This window comes from Lactuca serriola, chromosome 3 (assembly GCF_051521515.1).
Source record: "Lactuca serriola cultivar US96UC23 chromosome 3, Lser_US96UC23_V15, whole genome shotgun sequence".
NCBI lineage: Eukaryota > Viridiplantae > Streptophyta > Magnoliopsida > Asterales > Asteraceae > Lactuca > Lactuca serriola.
In genome coordinates, this window is record NC_136410.1 from 258,685,918 (window position 1) to 258,704,264 (window position 18,347).

At 35.3% G+C, this 18,347-nt stretch overlaps 1 protein-coding gene across 1 annotated transcript; it reads right to left on the reverse strand.

Moving 5' to 3' along the window:
- Nucleotides 1–2,568: 2,568 nt before the first annotated feature.
- LOC145093933 (uncharacterized) lies at nucleotides 2,569–6,374 on the reverse strand. The gene is made up of 6 exons (XM_079032183.1): nucleotides 5,814–6,374; nucleotides 4,060–4,219; nucleotides 3,610–3,786; nucleotides 3,443–3,526; nucleotides 3,277–3,358; nucleotides 2,569–3,194 (listed from the first exon to the last, which is right to left on the reverse strand). Exons 1-6 carry the CDS (start codon nucleotides 6,212–6,214, stop codon nucleotides 2,761–2,763), a joined length of 1,338 nt encoding a protein of 445 aa, XP_078888309.1. The 5' UTR covers nucleotides 6,215–6,374; the 3' UTR covers nucleotides 2,569–2,760.
- Nucleotides 6,375–18,347: the final 11,973 nt, after the last annotated feature.

An 18,347-nucleotide genomic window follows, 5' to 3' on the forward strand; every position in this document is an offset into this window, starting at 1 on the left:
CCCTTTGGCGCTTCCACCATTGGTTGAGGGTGACATATTAGATCATTTTACCTCATAAGGATGAATCCGATTACCTATTTACAAACGGGAGGAAAATGTGTCGACCTCTCCTGGTCTCAAGCAGGTTCACTGTCTTGTCGCATTTATAGCCATATACCCGAAGGTACACATCGATGTACTTGTTAATCGTTAAACAGTTGTTCCTAATAAGTATAAGGATATATTAGTCACTTGTCATCACACGATCTGTCTTTCTTTGAGTTCTCATGTCCTTTAGGGACTATGGTGACATCATGTTGTACTTCAGTCGTTATTCTTCATGGTACGACACCCGAGCATGGTTCGGTGCTAAACATGGTTCAGTACTAAACAAGGTTCGTACTAAACATGGTTCAACACTAAACATGGTTCTGTACTTCCGAGGGTATAGACGTAGTGCTTAACCCTATACCCTATTATAGGGCAACCCAAAAAGGAATTTGCTTCTATTTTGCAAGTTTATACCAATTCAGTTATGAGCTTAGACACTTTAATTCAACAATAATCCCCAACAATAGCATCCTATTATCATTTTAAGGTGTCTAAGCTCATAACTTAGACACCTTAATCCAACAATAATCCCTAACAATAGCATCCTACTATCATTTCTTCCTATTAAAGTTATGTTTTTTGAAAAATCTATCCAATTATAACAATGACATCCATATACAAAGTGATTTCACTGCCATAATTTGATAGTTTTCTGAAGTTTATTGTCCTCATAAGAAAAAAAAATGAAACTAACGTTTTTATTGAATAGAGATTTGGAAGTATGAGAAATAGCAATGTAATTTCGTTAACTATATCATACTTTCATCTTCCTATTATGACATTATATCTTGAAATTTACCCAATTATAGTAATGTCATCTAAATACAAACCGACTTTCTGCGATAATTAGGAAGATTTTTAATTTTAATGTCATGACAAGAGTAATTGATACTACAATGCTATATTAGGGTGGATTCTTTAAGGTACGGTAAATAACAACGTTCATTTATTGTTGTGTTTATTATAGAATCCTATTTTTATTTCTTTTTTAATACAACATTTACCTTTGAAAATCTATCATATCAACATCGTTTAAGTACAAAGATAAGGTATATATTTTAAAGTTTAATGTCCCAACAAGAAAAAAATGAAACTATAATGGTATAATTAGGAAGATTTTTCAAGTAGAAACAACCGTGTACTTTTGTAGATTTTGCTACCATTACATCCTACTTTTATTTCTTTCGATTAGTAACATACTTTTATTAATTGTTTATTGTAAGATTCCACTTCCATTCTTCGTGTTATAGTATTGCCTTTTCAATAATTAACAAAATTATAGTTATGCCATCTAAATACAAAGTAACTTTAACTACTATAATTAGGTAGATTTCTTAAAGTCTAGTGTCCTAATAAGAAAACAAATGAAATTACGTTAGTAATTAGGATATTTTACAAAGTACAAGAAAAACAGCAACATATTTTCATTTGTTCGTTTATGATAGAATCGTACTTTCATACCTTCCTATTACAACATTATACTTTAAAAAATCTAACATATAATACAAATATCATCAAAATACAAAAGTAATTTTTGTTGCTATAAGTAGGTAGATTTTTAAGGACTCGTATTCTAATAAGAAAAATATCTAACCGCGATCATATCAGGGGGATGGAGCCGTGAACGAGTAGAAGCTCGGTTTAGGGCTGTACCGCTAGTTTAGGATAACGTCATAGTAGGGTATTTAAAAGAAATATATTAAGGTTCATTTAGTAGATTTTGTCTCACGTATATACCTTTCAAAATTAATATTCATATTAAAAAAAAAAAAAAAAAAGTTGATTATATCCAAATTTGGAGGCACCAGGTAGTGATACTATTGCTGACATAATAACCTTTATACACGAAATGCCGATATGTATAGAAAAAACGTGGTTCGAGTAGCATCTACTAATATCAGCCAAAGTATTGTTAAGAGGGTTTTATCGAAAACGTGAGAAAACATCGAGAAAACAACAAATCTTTTTTGGTTAGGCGGGTTGGAGGAGTAAAGGCTCTGCAGTGTGTTGGTTAACCCGTGACAAAACATTTGAAGAATCTGATGCTTGCTTTTTGACGCAGCCAATGGTTAGAAGAGATTTTTCATTAAAATACTTAAAACCATTGGATAGCAACTTCCTTATCTGTTTGTTTCATCTGCGTTACATGTTGTACTCGAACTCATCGAAAAACAGGAAAAGATTAACCTACACTAGTATATGCTTACTAGTCTGATTATCGGTCCATTCATTTCCCCTAAAAACAGGTTCCGGTTCACGTAAGCTACACACACTTCATAGTCCAATCCCATTGTTTATCGCTATGCATGCAACTCTTGTTTTTGTACAGTGATAAAGAGAAACTACCAAAGGTTGCTAATATGTTACATAAACAAATATCCACAACAATCTCAATCCATATTGTAATAGAAACGCTTTAAAAAAATATTATGACAATAACAAATTAAAATTTTTGGATCAAAGCGAATTATGAAACTATTAAAAAAAAACAGATGAATTATATTATCATCATCTATAATTTCGATGGAATAAAATGCACTTGTATAGTTATATAGTTATATAGGTAGATATATCATTTCTTATATTCAATAACATCTATACAAAAATTCAAACCATAAAGAAAATAAAGAAAAACACTTCCCTTATTATAACTCATAATAAAAACAAACCTCACCTTCTTCGGCCAAATCTTTGGCCCGCACCCGCACCAACCAACAACACTCTCCCTAAACATCCGCTCCTAATCCCCAAAACCACCGCCACGGCACCACCAACCGCCACCCACCTCCAGTCAACCCCACCATCTCCGCCCACTTTGCCGCCACCCATGCTCACATCACCACCACCGGACTTTTCCTCCGGCACCGCCTCATCGAAGGTGATCTTGGTAGCGATTGTTGCCATGAGCGCGCATCTCGACCGCGGTTCGTCTTGTTTCCGGGCGGTTTGGTATGCCCGGAAACCGCCGTGGAGCTTTTTCACGGTTCCCCACATTCCGTGGCGGACGCCTAATTTGGCCACGTCTCGGGGGATTCCCATGTCTTCACAGTGTAAGAGGATTACTTCACATGCTGAAAGTACCCCATCTCCTTTTCGCGATTGTACTGTTTTTTTTTTATATATATTTTTAAAAAAAATGAATGTAGGATGTTATAATAAATAATTATTAATAATAATAATAATTACCAGGCCTGATCACCCAGCTTGAGAAGTAATGGTCCACACGCCTTGGCTTATCGCGCCTCCTCAGAGCAGGATATGGCACTCCCTGCATCAAATTTATTAAATTTAAATAAAATTATAATATTATTTTTTAAAAGTAACTACTACAGAATAATGAATGAGGATTTACCTTTGTAACACAGTAGGAAGTTTTTCCATCTTCCCATATCCTTCGACCAATTATGTATTCTCTATCACTGCAGAAAAACGGGAACTGCATGGAAACCAACAAACATGTTAAATGTTAATGTTAGTTGAAATATAAATATTTGTTTAGGCTAAAAAAAAAAAAAAAACCTTTTTAATCCAGTGGACAATCATGGTGCCAGTATGAGGGCACTCTTCTAATATCTTGAAGTAAGTGAGCATTGGGTCCCACTTAGGTCGGAATTCATCATCCCAAAAGAAATCTCTAACTAACTCTGGTGTTGCGTCTTCAAACACAGTTCTGCTACGGTATACAACAGGCCCAGTCTGATATAATAAATCAAAAATCAAAAATAAATAAAAAATCAGGAAACAATTTAACAGATTTTATAATTCATTAAGATTTTAATTCCTTAATGTTTCTTTAAACGTATATAGGTCATTAAACTTTACGTAAATAAAACTCCGGAATCTATGGAATGAAATATAACAAAATGGTAGGAAGCTTGGAATAACATTTGTTCGACATACTTTGAATCTGAAAAAAAAATGAATTTAAATGACTATTTTGCCCTTGTGAAGAAAGTCAAAGTTTTTTACCTCGGGTTCATAGCGCCAAGCTTGACAAGCCATGTTGGAAGTGGACCTTTCAATCATGCTTTGCCAAGCCAAATCCTTTCCATCAAGAAGATGCAACAAATGTTCTAGATCCTTCTCTGTAACAACATCATGATCTCCTCCTGAATTTACAATGCTGCATCTGTGAATCCAGATGATTATTAATTAATTACAAATTTTATTATGATCAATGATAACATGTGAATAGATTAATAGTTTCCTAAACATGAGAAAAAGTTGAAGAAAACCCGAAATTGTAGAATACATATTCACCATATACATTTTGTACAAGAACCAAAAACATATATATATTATAATGGGCACTACAGAAAATACAATATTATGTCATAAAGTATAACCCTAATAGGAATTCATTTTATAAAAGATCTTGACTTTTCATGCTTTTGTGGGTCTCATAGATTTTTTGATTGCATAAAGGTCACTGTAATAAAGAAACAAGGGAAAGTATGCATGAAAGACAGTTCTTTTCTTTTCTATTATATTAGTATTCTCTATCTACTTCATATTAAATTAGTGTTGGTGAGTGATCCCAACTCAGTGACTCCTTTCTTCCGTGATGAACATATTGGTGTCAATCATAAAATCTCAACTAGGTAATTTATGCTACTCATGAAATTAAAACACCTCTTATATCTGTTTTGCTCTTATAATAGATTATTCAACTGACATGACACACAATGACACAACTGGTCCAAACTAATGCTATTCATCTCTCCATACTTACTTTTAAGAATAAGAACAAAGAAAAAGAAACACACACACACAAACACACACACACAATATAGAGCATGAATGGTGTTCTTATTAGAAAGGGTTGTGTAAACTGTAACATATTATTATTATTATTATGGCATGTAGAAGGAAATATCCCTGAAAAGCTTAAGGGTCAATTGTGTAACGCTTACTAATCGCAATCAAAGGATAGTCATTAGTGAGTTAGGTCAAATTATATATAAAAGACTCCATAAGTAAGACACAAGTAGAACGAAATATCCCTGTTTCTTATTAAGGATGATCTCATATCATCACAACTCTAATCATGGCATGATTACCATAAGAGAGAAGTCGCCTAGATAAAACTCATACGAAAAAATAGCCTAATGGAGCTAGTCTCATAAAATTAGGTTTTATACTACATAACCTTTTATTGAATTTTCATTGGTTTTGAGGCAAGGTATACAACCTCAATGAAGTTAGTGGATCATGCTATTGCTCTTTATCATATAATGCTAACTTCCAACTATATAATCAAGGTCAGTACCCCACAAACTACAACAAGATAAATTAGCTATTCAAACCCTGCCTGCAACACTTAAGAACACTAGACTATCAGCTACCATGTTGATAAATAAACACAGATTATCACCTATTTCATGTTGAGAAACACACCACAATTGGTTCTGGAAAGAGGAAAATCACTTTATAAGGAAGTACATAACCACTAGCCTTAATTAGAATCACAGATTATCATATCAAGAGAAGAAACAAAAACGCCCAAATTGATAGACCTACGGTAAATTAAGGAATTTAATAACTGAAGATAATATTCCAACTCCAGTGTTTAAGCTTCAAATCACATATTAAGCTAGGAAAAACTCGAGAAGTAACCCTAAACGACCACCGACACTTGCATAATTATGTACAGGAGCTATATCACATATGACATTAGGGAATGGATGAAATGAAGACAAAGAATAAGAAGAAATGATACTAACTTTATGTCGACACCACTTCCATCAACGTACTGAGCGTTCGGCAACGACTCACCTCCCGCCACCGCACGCGGCGACGACTGGTCATCCTTCCGCTCCTTCTCCCGGAAGCTTGACCACAGCCGACGACCAACGGAAAACGCGGAGAGCGCAGTGAAGGCTAGCCAAAGGCGGCGAGCACCGAACCCCGGTGGAGCCGTCCAAGCGAACCCTCGCAACTTCGAACGGAAACCTAGAAACACAAGGCTAGTCCACCGTGGAGTCCAGGCCCATCCGATCACAACCCCGACCATCACCGCCACCCAAATCGGGACCGCACAAAAGAAAATGTCGACAAATGTTTCAACCAAAGTCGGTTTATTGATGAAATCCATCAGATTAACGAAGTAATTTTGATCCTCCATAATCTGATCACCTTGATCAGTTGATCAATTATTCATATAAATATAATACGTGATCGATTTTGGAAGAACCGTCGGAGGTCAAATCCGATCGGTGCCGGAGAAATACAAAGAGGATAGAAAGAAAGACGAATCAACGAAGAGAGAGACGAATTTAAAAGGGATAGTACGGAAATGTGACGTGGCAACCGGTGGATTTGAGCTTGTATTTATCCTGAAGGAGCGTGAATGACAATCGCGGAAAGAAGCGTTACGCTTGTAGACGGATTTGTTTAACAAGTTTGGACTCTTGAAACGTATATCAAAAACTGGCAAGCTTAATTTCATAATTTTATAAACCAACCCGACCCAATAATTGAGTGCAATTAATCGGCCAATCCAACTAACACCGACTATAATGAGCACCAAGAGACAGATTTATAAAAAAAGAAAGTTTATAACATTGATTTTTATTTTATAAATGGGTTGTTAGATATTTATTCTTTTAAAATATATATAATAAAAGTTTTATATCAACGTAGCGGGTAACATACAACAAGCTATGTCGCTAACTGTTTTTGGATATTAAAACTATTTTTTTTTAAATGTATCTATAGATTTTGGGGTCATACGATTACTATACATGACCAGTTGGGCTCTATTAATTAGCTCCTCAACATCTAGTGTAAGTAAACAAAAAATATCAAACGCGAAATGTATAAATATGTGTTGATTTCCCATACATATATTATCATGTTTTATCACTTTGATTGAGACAGCTTTTAAAATAGCATTCATCATGGTAAAAATCTCACTTCCCAAGCCCACAAGAAAACCCATATTAGATCCACTCATATGTGTTTCCCTCCTACCATCCAAAAAGCAAAAAGTCGACTGGTCTAGGTGTTTACCTTCCTTCCATCGGTTTAATCAAGAAGTTCACAGGTGACACAAACCTTTATTAGATATTTAATTCCGATATTACCAGGACTGTGTTAGGATACGATCTTCACGATAGATATATAGTTGAGTGTCTTTCAAACCTTGGAACACCATCACGAGTCGTTAGATGTACCTTGGGCCAAGACTGAATAGATCACTTTGATGGTCAAGTTAGTTCGAGCTCGATGAATGGTGTGAATACGATACAAGTGTGAGAGAGATAGAAAGGTTCGAGATTGTATTGTGAGAGATTATGGGCCTGACTAATTATCATGGGTCTTTGTGATGGGTTTTGATACATAAAATAGATAGTTTTTCATAAAAACTGGCAACGGAAGCTATAAAATTTTTAAGTATATAACAAAACCAAAACCATCATGGATCCTTTTAAAGAGGTTAGAATGATATAAAACAACCATAGGGTGTTTAGAAATGACAACCTTTGAAGACTTTGGACCCTCTTGGATTTGGGGTGTTAAAGTAGATGGAAAGAACAAGAAGCTTGATCTTCTCTACAAGTATTCCACCAACAAAGATAAGGTACCCAAAATGCTAGTTTTCTTCTTGTGTGACTTTGTTCTTTAAACCTTAAGTGTTTAAACAATTAAGCACTAAAAGGAAGACACAAAGTAAACTTCAAAAGCCAACTAACAGCTTCAAAGGATGGAAGAGTCTCTTCTTATGGTACTCACGACTTTTTGAGAGAAAAGATAAGAAGTTGAAGGCCAAAAAAACTACTTCCTTTTTCATGCATAAGACCCTTTTTATATATCCCACGCAAAGTAAAGCCTTTCCAATAAAATACTCTAAATTATTAGCTAGAAAGAGAGGCATGGAGGACAAGAGGATGAAGGTTGACAAGCAACCTTCATCCCCTTAAAAGTTTCGGCCATATGGCTTAATGGAGACAAAAAATGTTTGCTAGTCTTTTAACTATTTTAGAGTAAGTCATTTATTTAAACATGGTTAACTAAAGTGTCCAAAACGTTGTACATGACTTATTATATGATACCATATAATATAATGACTAGTTTTCTACTTCTTATAATATTGTTTTCATAAAACAATAACTTTTTTCTAATTAAATATAGGAGTTTAATTTATTTATTAATAACCAATTACTTAATAAATATCCAATAAGTACCAACTTGATTAAGGTGTAACCCTATAAGTGTTAGATTAGGTGTCTAAGCCCATAACTATAATTGGTATGTACTTGACCCTGTAGTAGCATGGTCCTTTTGGGTTGCCTTCATCGGAGCAATTTGATAGGATGGACATTTGAGAAAGAAGTTATTTGTGATTTATTAATATATTATATGAATAATATATTAATTGAGAAATCATATTATTTAATTGGTATTCATCAAGAATTAATTTGGAATTAATTTAGTGATAAAAAGTGACTGATTAAATTTGCAGAGACTGATTAGGTAAGTCAGTAATACTTATAGTTTGGGCTAATGATCCATGTTGATTAAGGGATGGGCTAAATATATGTGAGAGTCCATGAAGAGTTAGTCCAAAGGACCTATCAAATGGATCATTGGAATACCTAAAAGGTTTAGGTAAATTAGGGTTTTGTGTATGAAACCCTAGGAATTCCATAATATAAATACTAACCCTTGCACTCCAAAATCGGCACTTGTCTTCTAAGAAGAAACCCTAGCCATTTTTGGTGCTTCCTAACCTCTCTCTCATATTCCTCTATTTTCTTTTGGTGTTTGTAACTTATTAGAGGTATCACACTTTAGGTACTAAGCTCTTCAAAGGCCAAGAACTACAAGCTATAACAAAGAGGTATTCATCTAACTAGTTTTTATGTTGTATGTAACGCCCGTGTTTCTAGGCTAGGCATTAATGATGATGTAATAGGCTAGGTTAACCTTTGTAACATGTTTTGAAATAATAAAAATGTATTATTTGAGTATTATATGTTTTATGCTTAATTGTTGTGATTTAAATGAATTATGAATAAAAATAAGCGTCGAAAAATAAGCGTTAAATAAACCCGATATCTATGAAGAAAGTTGTAGTGGTCGTGACAAGGATTCCGAATATATAAAGAATGCCGAAATCCGAGTTATAACGAAGGAGTTATATGACCTGTCGAAGTTTTGCGACAGATGCGGCACGACACTGCGTGACGTAAACAGTGAATTTACGATAGAACGATTTTTAGCCCTAGTAATCTAAACGAAAGTCGTAGAGTGCTTTAATCCGAGAGTGTGCATAAAAAGAACGCCCAAATCTGACTTCGTATGAGGAAGTTATGATTTTTCTAAATTTCAACTTAGCAGTATGCAGCCCAAAACTCGAAATTTAGATCAAGTGATTTTTAGCCGAAACAACCTAAACGAGAATCGAAGATCTTGTTGATAGTAATTCAACAGTAAAACGACAGACGAAAACGAACGTCAGATGAAGAAGTTATGAATTTTTAACGAACTTTTCATGTCTCGGCCCGTTAAAAATATAATATTAAAAATAAAGTCAAAATTAGCCAATGGAGTCTAAAAGAAAGTTGTAGAGCATAATTTCACCTACGCGTGGATATAAAGAACGTCAAAAACGGAGTTCATATGCGAAAGATATGAATTTCTGAAGTTTAGAGCCAAACTTCGAGACCTGACTGCGTTCACGACGTGAACTCAATGAACGACACCTTTCGAGCCTAGAAGACACACGACAAGCCTAGGGGATGACCAAGATCAAAAGTCATGTCACACCCCCGAACCAGACGGCGGAAACGTCTGAGGGCTCGCGCGTGACTTCATCTTGAAATATCATTACAGTGAATATAAATGAAACATAACATCATCATCATCACACATGTAATATAACAACATTCATGGTTTACATTGAGTATTATATTTGAATATTACATGCCAAAATAGTAAGAGTTTGATGAAACAAAATATAACACAATATCCATTAGTTTGTTTCGTTCATCCTGCTTCAACGGTTTTCTGAGAATACAAGTTATTTTGAAAAACGTCAACATATATAATGTTGGTGAGTTCATAAGCATGTTTGTGAAAATGATTTGTATAACTTTGAAAACCACCAGAAAATCCGATATTTTCTGCAAACTGTTTAGTGTGTTTGTGTCAGATCTTGTATTAATGCATGTATGTTTTTGTTTATTTGACTAAAAGGGGTAAAGAGAATGTAAAGACCATGTAAAGAGAATGTTCCCAGACAACCCGATGTTGTCTGTAAAAGAGAAAGCTGCCATACCAACCCTCGAGGTTGAGTACCAGTACAAGAATGTTTCCGAGTGATCCAAAAGAAAAGAGAAGGGTCTTCCGTAAACTTCATGACGTTAATTCCTCTAAGTGAGCCGTCATAACCATACTAAATAATGACAATTTCGCCTGTCTTGGCGTTGTTGGACGCCGGTTTTGATTTTTGATTATAAGGTTTTCGTCACCCTAGACTGAGTTATGCTAACTGTAGCAAACAGCTCAGGTATGGGGTGTCATCCCCGTATAGATCTATACACAAATCCCCGCTCTCCCTCCAAGAGACTCTGGTTATAACTACAGGCTACGATCGTACATTTAATAGGTGCCAACCGACATAACTCACTAGATCCTTAATCGAATTTACGCGAAGAAAGGTATAATGTCATTTCCAGACCCAATGAACCATGTAAGTGAACCACTAAGGCATCGCTAAACATGTAAATCATTTAAAGGCCCAAATTGGAAGGAAATTTTATAACATAGGCCCGAAATATATATATATATATATATATATATATATATATATATATATATATATATATATATATATATATATATATATATATATATATATATATATATGAAAGGACAACTAAAGCCCATTTCACATGTAAGGTATTTACAGGCCCAAATAACACACAAATGGTATCCAAGGTCCGTCGCACATGTTAACGGGTCAATGAGGCCCAATAAACATGTAAATAGTATACAGGACCTATCACACATAAAAATGGGCCCCTAAGGCCCCATAATCTAGAAAATGATCAAAATAATCCGTTTGTTAGTTATCGTTGGTTTTGGTTCAAGTGTTCACTAAAATAGCAAAAGAAAGAAGAACACATATAAAACTCATTCTCAGGCCCAATAAACATGTAAGTGGACCACTAAGGCCCACTATACGTGTCTATTATTTTCAGGCTCAAAGGAATATGAATGTCTATCCTAAGCCCAATATACATGTAAAAGGACACTAAGGCCCACAACATGCATATTATTTCCAGGCCCAATAAGGATATGAATATCGTTTTTAACCCGTTTGCTATTGTTTTGTTTATTTTAGCTTGATTATTTACAAAGTTGATATAAAAAGCCCACCTTTTTGTAAAAATGACGTTCTTGGCCCAATAAGCCAAAAATTTACAATTAAGGCCCAATTTTTGTAAGAATAACACTTTAGTCTCCATTTTGTTCAAAACTTGTGATGATGACTAGTTTGTGGTAAAAATAACATTTTAAACCCATTTTTGTCAAAATATCAAGTTTGGCTTGATTTTTGTGGAAATACACATTTTTCTGGTTTTGGGCTTTTCCGACCTAGTTGTTGAAAAATTCGTAGAAAAATCATCGTAAGTCGAAATTTGGATCCGTAAATTCTGGAAGTTTGGAAAATTTGTCTACTTTGTTCGCAATTTTTCTCATAATTTTTAATCGCTTCTAACAAGTGTGAAATTTCTCGCCTTCACAGGCTGGTCTGAAATTATTTCAAATCTGATAGACAGTTTTGTAAAATTCGCCAAAAATTGTAGAAAAATCGTATGAAAATGTGAGAATAGTCATTTTAAAGGTATAAATCTGAACTTTAGCCATGTAAAACAGTTTTGAAAAATACTTCCATTAAGAGGGTCAAAACAGTCCGAGATTAGACCAAAACTTTTCTGTCAAGGGCTGTTTTATGAGTTTAATTTATAGATCTTAGAACACAACACTCATTTTTGCTATTTAAAGTGTATAAATCCCAGATCTACTAGTCTATATGTAATATATGTGATAAAACATACTTTTCTCAAAGTTCTTAACATATTTTTAGATTAATGAAGTAATCAACACATAATCACCAAATAATTCATGGAAAACACACATAGCCATGCATATACACATAGATCTACACAAAGCAACTTGTATTCTCCCCCAAAAACAAGTAAAAACCAAAACAAGGGGGGTATGAACTCACTTTTGCTTTGATGTTTCGGTTTTGAAGAAGTGATGAAGATATTTTTGGTTCCTAGCACCACCTTGATGAGGATTTCGAGTTTATGAAGTTTCTAAGGAGTATGATCACCAAAAGCTTGTTTAGAAGGAGTAATCTAACATGAGAAAGAAGTTATATAACTTGGATATGTAGAGACTTACCAAGAATGAGGATTTTTGGTGCTGAAGACCTTGTTGAAGATGCTCAAAATCTCGAAAATTTGAGGGGAAAGGAAGAGTTGTTTTCTTGAGAGTGTTTGAGAGTTTATTGGAGAGAATTTCAAATGAAGTGTGTGTGTTTGCGATTCTCGGCCAAGGGATAAGGAGAAGAGGGAGTGATATGATTTTGCAAGGAAACATGAGATGACTTAGTTGTGTGAGGTGTAATATGCTTGGTTGTCCATGTCACACCCCAAAACCATGAATGGCGGAAACATTCTGGGGCGGAGGACGTCATGTACAGTATCACAACAATGAATAGTAGTAAACAAGCAACAACATCATCCATTGCATTAATAATATAATTTCATACATGTGTATTCTGTCAAAGTTATAGACACCAAAAATATACATATCAAAATAAAAGATGAGTCTTGTACGAACTCCATCTTCTCAAAAGTCTGGCACCTGTACCTGTCTAGTGGTGACCTGAGAATACAAGTTATTTTGAAAGCGAGTATCAGCTTTAGAGATGGTGAGATCATAAGTATATTAGTGTCTTAGTTTGTATGAAAGCATTTGTAAGATGTAATGTATAAGTTTTGTAAAGTTTGTGTTTATTTGAACTATCCTAGAAAACCGTATGTTTCCTACTAAGAGTAGCCTTCTACCAAGGCATCTAGTAACTGTGTGTGTGTCTCTTGTAAGAGTGTGTATTTTCCTAAATCTGACTATCATTAACCAAAAATATAGTTTTTACATTACCGTACATCGTGTGAATGTTCACGAAGTGAATGTAATGGGATAAATATTATAGTACTGTAGTGTTGTATTAAGTAACTACCGCTATACCAACTACCTTAAACCAATTGTTATTTAAAGTACCATGTGATCAGCCTATACCCTGCTACTGACTCAATAGTAAAACGACGATGTAAGACGCTGTAAGAAATGACATTTGGCACCTGTAGACTTGCAAGTCCCACTGTAGCGAGCAGCAAGGTGTAGGATAGTCAATCCAGTATAGATCTATATGCAAACTCATACGCTCCCCGATTAAGGAGATTCTGGATACAAAAACTGTCATGGCAGGTAGTGCCATGACCCGTTTAATGGCTCACATAACTGAATGTAATGTATATGTAATGTATGTGCTAGCTGTATTGTGTGTTCTTCCTCTGTCTAGCCTGTATGTTTGTTTCTCATCACTATGTATTCTGTTTGTTTCTCATTAGTATGTATAATGTTTGTTTCTCATCACTATGTATTCTGTTTGTTTCTCATTACTATGTATAATGTCTGTTTCTCATCACTATGTGTTATGTTTTCTTCTCATCACTATGTATAATGTTTGTTTCTCATTACTATGTATAATGTTTGTTTCTCATTACTATTTATAATGTTTGTTTCTCATTACTATGTATAATGTTTGTTTCTCATCACTATGTATTATGACTCATGTATGAACTGTCTCTTGGTATGATTCATTGTTCTTGTATTAGTATTAGTAAAACCCTAAACTACGCCTATTGTAGTTTACTAGTAATATAACTTGTACGTATGAACATGGAAGTACACCCTTGCTACCCAAGGGTATTGAATTTACTGGAAAGACCTTTTATGACTATATATGTACACATGTTATATAACTAATATTTAAACGGCCTTCGGACGGACGCCCGATACCCCACCAGACCACATCTTAACGGCGAAAAGGAAATAAGGCAGGCAGGCCTTCCTAAGCCTTTTAAACATTTCTTATATAACTATACATACATGGACATGCAATTGATAATAAGTATAACCGAGTTTAAGTAAAACAGTTTGAAGTAAACAGTTTGATAAACAGTTTGAACAGTAAGAAAATCACTGGTTTTGTAGTTATTAATCACATGTGATTGATGTAATAACTATAAGTATTCAACTTGTATCCCCCCCATAAAAGCATTTAAAAACATTTAGATCACTGATTAGGGGTATGAACTCACCTGTAGTGAGTGGTACGGTGTAGGATTGCTAGGTGTCAAGTGAAGTCTTGAACACACTCTATGATCCTAGTTAACATATAATCACACGTATATGTATCCAATTAGCTTTAAACTACTAATTGAACATGTTTAGACCTCCTAGAACATGTTAAACACCTATAATAAGTGTTATTAGCCCTAAGGATTGCATCTAAGTTGTTGTAGGAGACGGCTAGTGAGTTTAGGTTTCCAAAGGACCCCATTCTTGAGTTTACTCTCCAAGAATCATCACACAATGAATTTACGGTCGTAAACCCTTGATTTTACGGCCGTAAGCTCCTAAGCCTTAGGTTATTTGGTGTTTTGAAGTTCTAAATGTTCCCTAGAAGCATTCCTACTTGGTGGTTTAGTCCGTGGAAGAGATCAGGGCACCTTTCAACTCCTTAGAGGATTTCTGTCACACCCCAAAACCGATAACGGCGGAATACGTTTCGGGGTGGATGACGTAGTGTACGATATCATCACAATTACATAATAGTAAAAACAAGAAACATACAACCATTGCACTTACATAGTGAATTTAATTACAAGTGTGTTTTGTAATGGTTAACAATCACCCAAAAGTAAATCAAAAATAAGAGATGGGTCTTGTGTGCTCCACCTTCTCCAAAAATGTTGCGTCTGTACCTGTCTATCTTTGACCTGAAGATACAAGTTATTTTGAAAACGAATATCAGCATAAAGCTGGTGAGTTCATAAGAGTTTAGTGTGAGTTTTTGTATACAAAGCATTAGTGCGAAAAATGTGTCATTTATATTCATAAGTAGTAGAAACCTAGAAAATCCCATATTTTCCAAAAAATACATTGTAAGTGAAAATCTGTTAAAAGTATGCATTCTTCCTTTTTGAAAACAGTTTATTGTAAAAGTATATTAGCAATTCTCCAAATAGTAATGTGATAGAATAGGTTGAGCCTGTAATCATTGATAGAGGTGCAAGCTTCCTTTTAGTGATAGATACTTACTTACTTCGGGGTGTAGTTTAGCGTTTAGTGTAATATTTTAGTGTAGTTATAGCGTATTCCTTGTATATTACTAATAGTGAGGATAATAGAGGATCCCATGACCTTCCCAGTCATGCACAGTATAGTGAAGTAGTGGCATCCCTGGGCCTGCACGGCGCAGACTGAAATTAACAGTCGGGATGTAATAGCGTCTGCCCCGTATAGATCTATACATGTAGCGTCGTCTTCCTGCCGGAAAACTCCGGGCGTAGTGGGTAGCGAATAGAGTATCTCGTAGTGGGTTAGTGTATTATTGTTTGTTTAGTGTTTTCTCTTCTGTTATAGTGTAGTAATCTTTTAGTATGATCATAGTGTATTCTCTTACTAGTGTATTGTCTGGTAATAGTGAGTATTATAGTGTAGAGAGTAGTGACTTTAGCGAGTAGTAGCAGCAGCAACATTAACTATACCTATTATAGTTATCGTAGTGTGGATGGTTCTTGACATGTTAGTGACTTTAGTATTTTAGTGAAAAGAGAATTATTCGTATCCCATACTAATATACAAGTTATATAACTAAGAAATCAACGACAGTCGGACAGATAACTACTACCCTAAGCCCACAATCAAACAAGAACAGGAAATAAGGCGAGATATCGGTCCTAAGTCCTCCAAGTCTTACTTATATAAATATATCAGAGTGGTTACATTTTATAAGTAAATTGATTTAATAAAAGTATTTTCCAAAAGAACATTTAAAATCTGGCTTGCTGTCTAAAAATAGTTTTGAAAATGTATAAACTTGTTTATAAGGCATAGTGATAAATCACATGTGATTTGAACTAAGGATAGTGAATCACATGTGATTAATCCTTGTAACGTGGAAAATCGTTCTGTAAAACTTTCCATAAACATCTATAAGCAGCTTGTATCTCCCCCCTAAAACATTTAAAACATTTGAAAGGTTCATTAAAGGGGTATGAACTCACCTGAATTCGCGTAAATCAGGTGAATCGGGTAAATCGGGTAAAAGTGTCGGTTGAGCGTTTTGTTCCAAACGATGACTTGTACACCTTTTAGGACCCTAATGTCATATGAAAATATGTATTTTACAAGAAATTAATCATTTTATGCTTTCCGTTTAAGTATTGAGGCATTCTAGCATCAATTCGGGGTTTTAGGGCCTAGAAGGGGTTCCCGAGAGTGGTTTAAGGCTACGAATGATTTACGGGAGGGTCCATGAGCTCACTCCCTTGGAGTTTACGGCCCAAAGGCCACTCCTTGGGAGTTTATGGCCGTAAGCCCCCTAGGCTTGGCCGTAAACTCATGTGGTCCTCCAAATTTTATGTTTAAGGCCTTATTTCACTTCCTTACTTTAATGGTATGAGTCTTGGACCAATATGGAGGGATTAAACTCTTATTTTTGTGACATTTTGGGGAGTTTACGGCCAAGGCTTGTTCTTAGGCCGTAAACTCCATTTAATCCATCAAAATGGGTGTTTAAATGGTACAACATGTTCTCATTCACCTTAGATAAATCCTAGAAGGCCTTAAAATGAGTTTTGGGACAATTTGGCATGAAAATTGGGGAGTTTACGGCCCAAGAATATCCTTGGCCATAAACTCTTCATTTGGCCTCAAAATGGGAAGTTTAATGGTACAACACACATCCAAGGGCCTTAGCTAAATTCCTTACATGCATTAGAGAAGTTTTGGGACTTGTTTGACACAAAAACTTGGGTGTTTAAGGCCCAAGCTTAGCCTTGGCTGTAAACTCCTCTTTTTGTCTTTAAATGATGTTGTTTGATGCATTTAAACCTTCCTTAGTGTCAAGTCTAAATCACCAAACACCTTAGATGAGTTTTTGGGGCCTTAAACAAGGATTTTTGGGGTTTTTGGGGTGTTTACGGCCTAAGCACAAACTTGGGCTGTAAACTCCTTTTTAAGCTTCAATTCCTTGTGTTTTAGTGTCCAAAATCTCCTAGGTATATGCCTTAATTAGTCCATAAGCTTAAAGGAAGGGAAAATGAGGTTTTTGGCAAGTTTCTAGGGGTTTACGGCCTAAGGGGCTTCTTAGGCCGTAAACTCCTTTTTGGTCCTTGATTTCTATGATTTTGGCCTCTAAATACAGTGAAGTATGTCTAGATTAAGATAGGGAATGAGTCCTTACGTTTGGAAGCCGGAAATTCGCGAATTTGGGGTCGATTTCGGGTCTAGAGAGAGAAAGTAGTGAGAGAGAGTGAATGTGTGGTAAAAGAATGTTCAAATGTTGTTTACACTCATTTCATATGCCTCGGGTATCGTACCCGATACACGGCTACCCGATGCTTAAAGTTTAACAGAGTTAAAACTTTTTACCCGGGTGAAGTGGTTGAAAAAGTAATATAACTCTATTAGGTTAAACGGGGTTAACACATACAAGTTATATTCACTTATGATAATATCAAGACATGCATATAACTAGATATTCGGTTATTGACGATTCCAAATATTACAGAAAATAGCGTATAGTGACGCATTTCGTTTGCTTGACCTCTCGGTCCATGATCTTTACTGATTCCTCCACGAAGTTGAGGCTATCGATGATCTCGATCTCGTCGAGTGGAATATCAAGAGTCTCTTCGGACAGACACTTTTTCAAGTTCGATACGTGGAAGGTAGAGTGTACGTTACTAAGTTCGCGCGGTAAGTTAAGTTTGTAAGCTATAGGGCCGATTCTTGCGAGAATCTCAAAAGGCCCAATGTACCTTGGATTTAGCTTTCCACGCTTTCCGAAGCTTATCAAGCCCTTCCAGGGTGAGACCTTCAATAGAACACGGTCACCCACCTGGATTTCCAACGGTTTCCTACGTTTATCAGCGTAGCTTTTC

What these genes read in the sequence shown, in the direction of transcription:
- LOC145093933 (XM_079032183.1), bottom strand. Translation starts at nt 6,214, where the DNA reads ATGGAGGATCAAAATTACTTCGTTAATCTGATGGATTTCATCAATAAA. An exon ending in CTTGGCGCTATGAACCCGAG is followed by an intron (nt 3,787 to 4,059) that starts GTAAAAAACTTT and finishes TTATTATATCAG; the next exon opens with ACTGGGCCTGTTGTATACCG. An exon ending in CTTCCTACTGTGTTACAAAG is followed by an intron (nt 3,359 to 3,442) that starts GTAAATCCTCAT and finishes AATTTGATGCAG; the next exon opens with GGAGTGCCATATCCTGCTCT.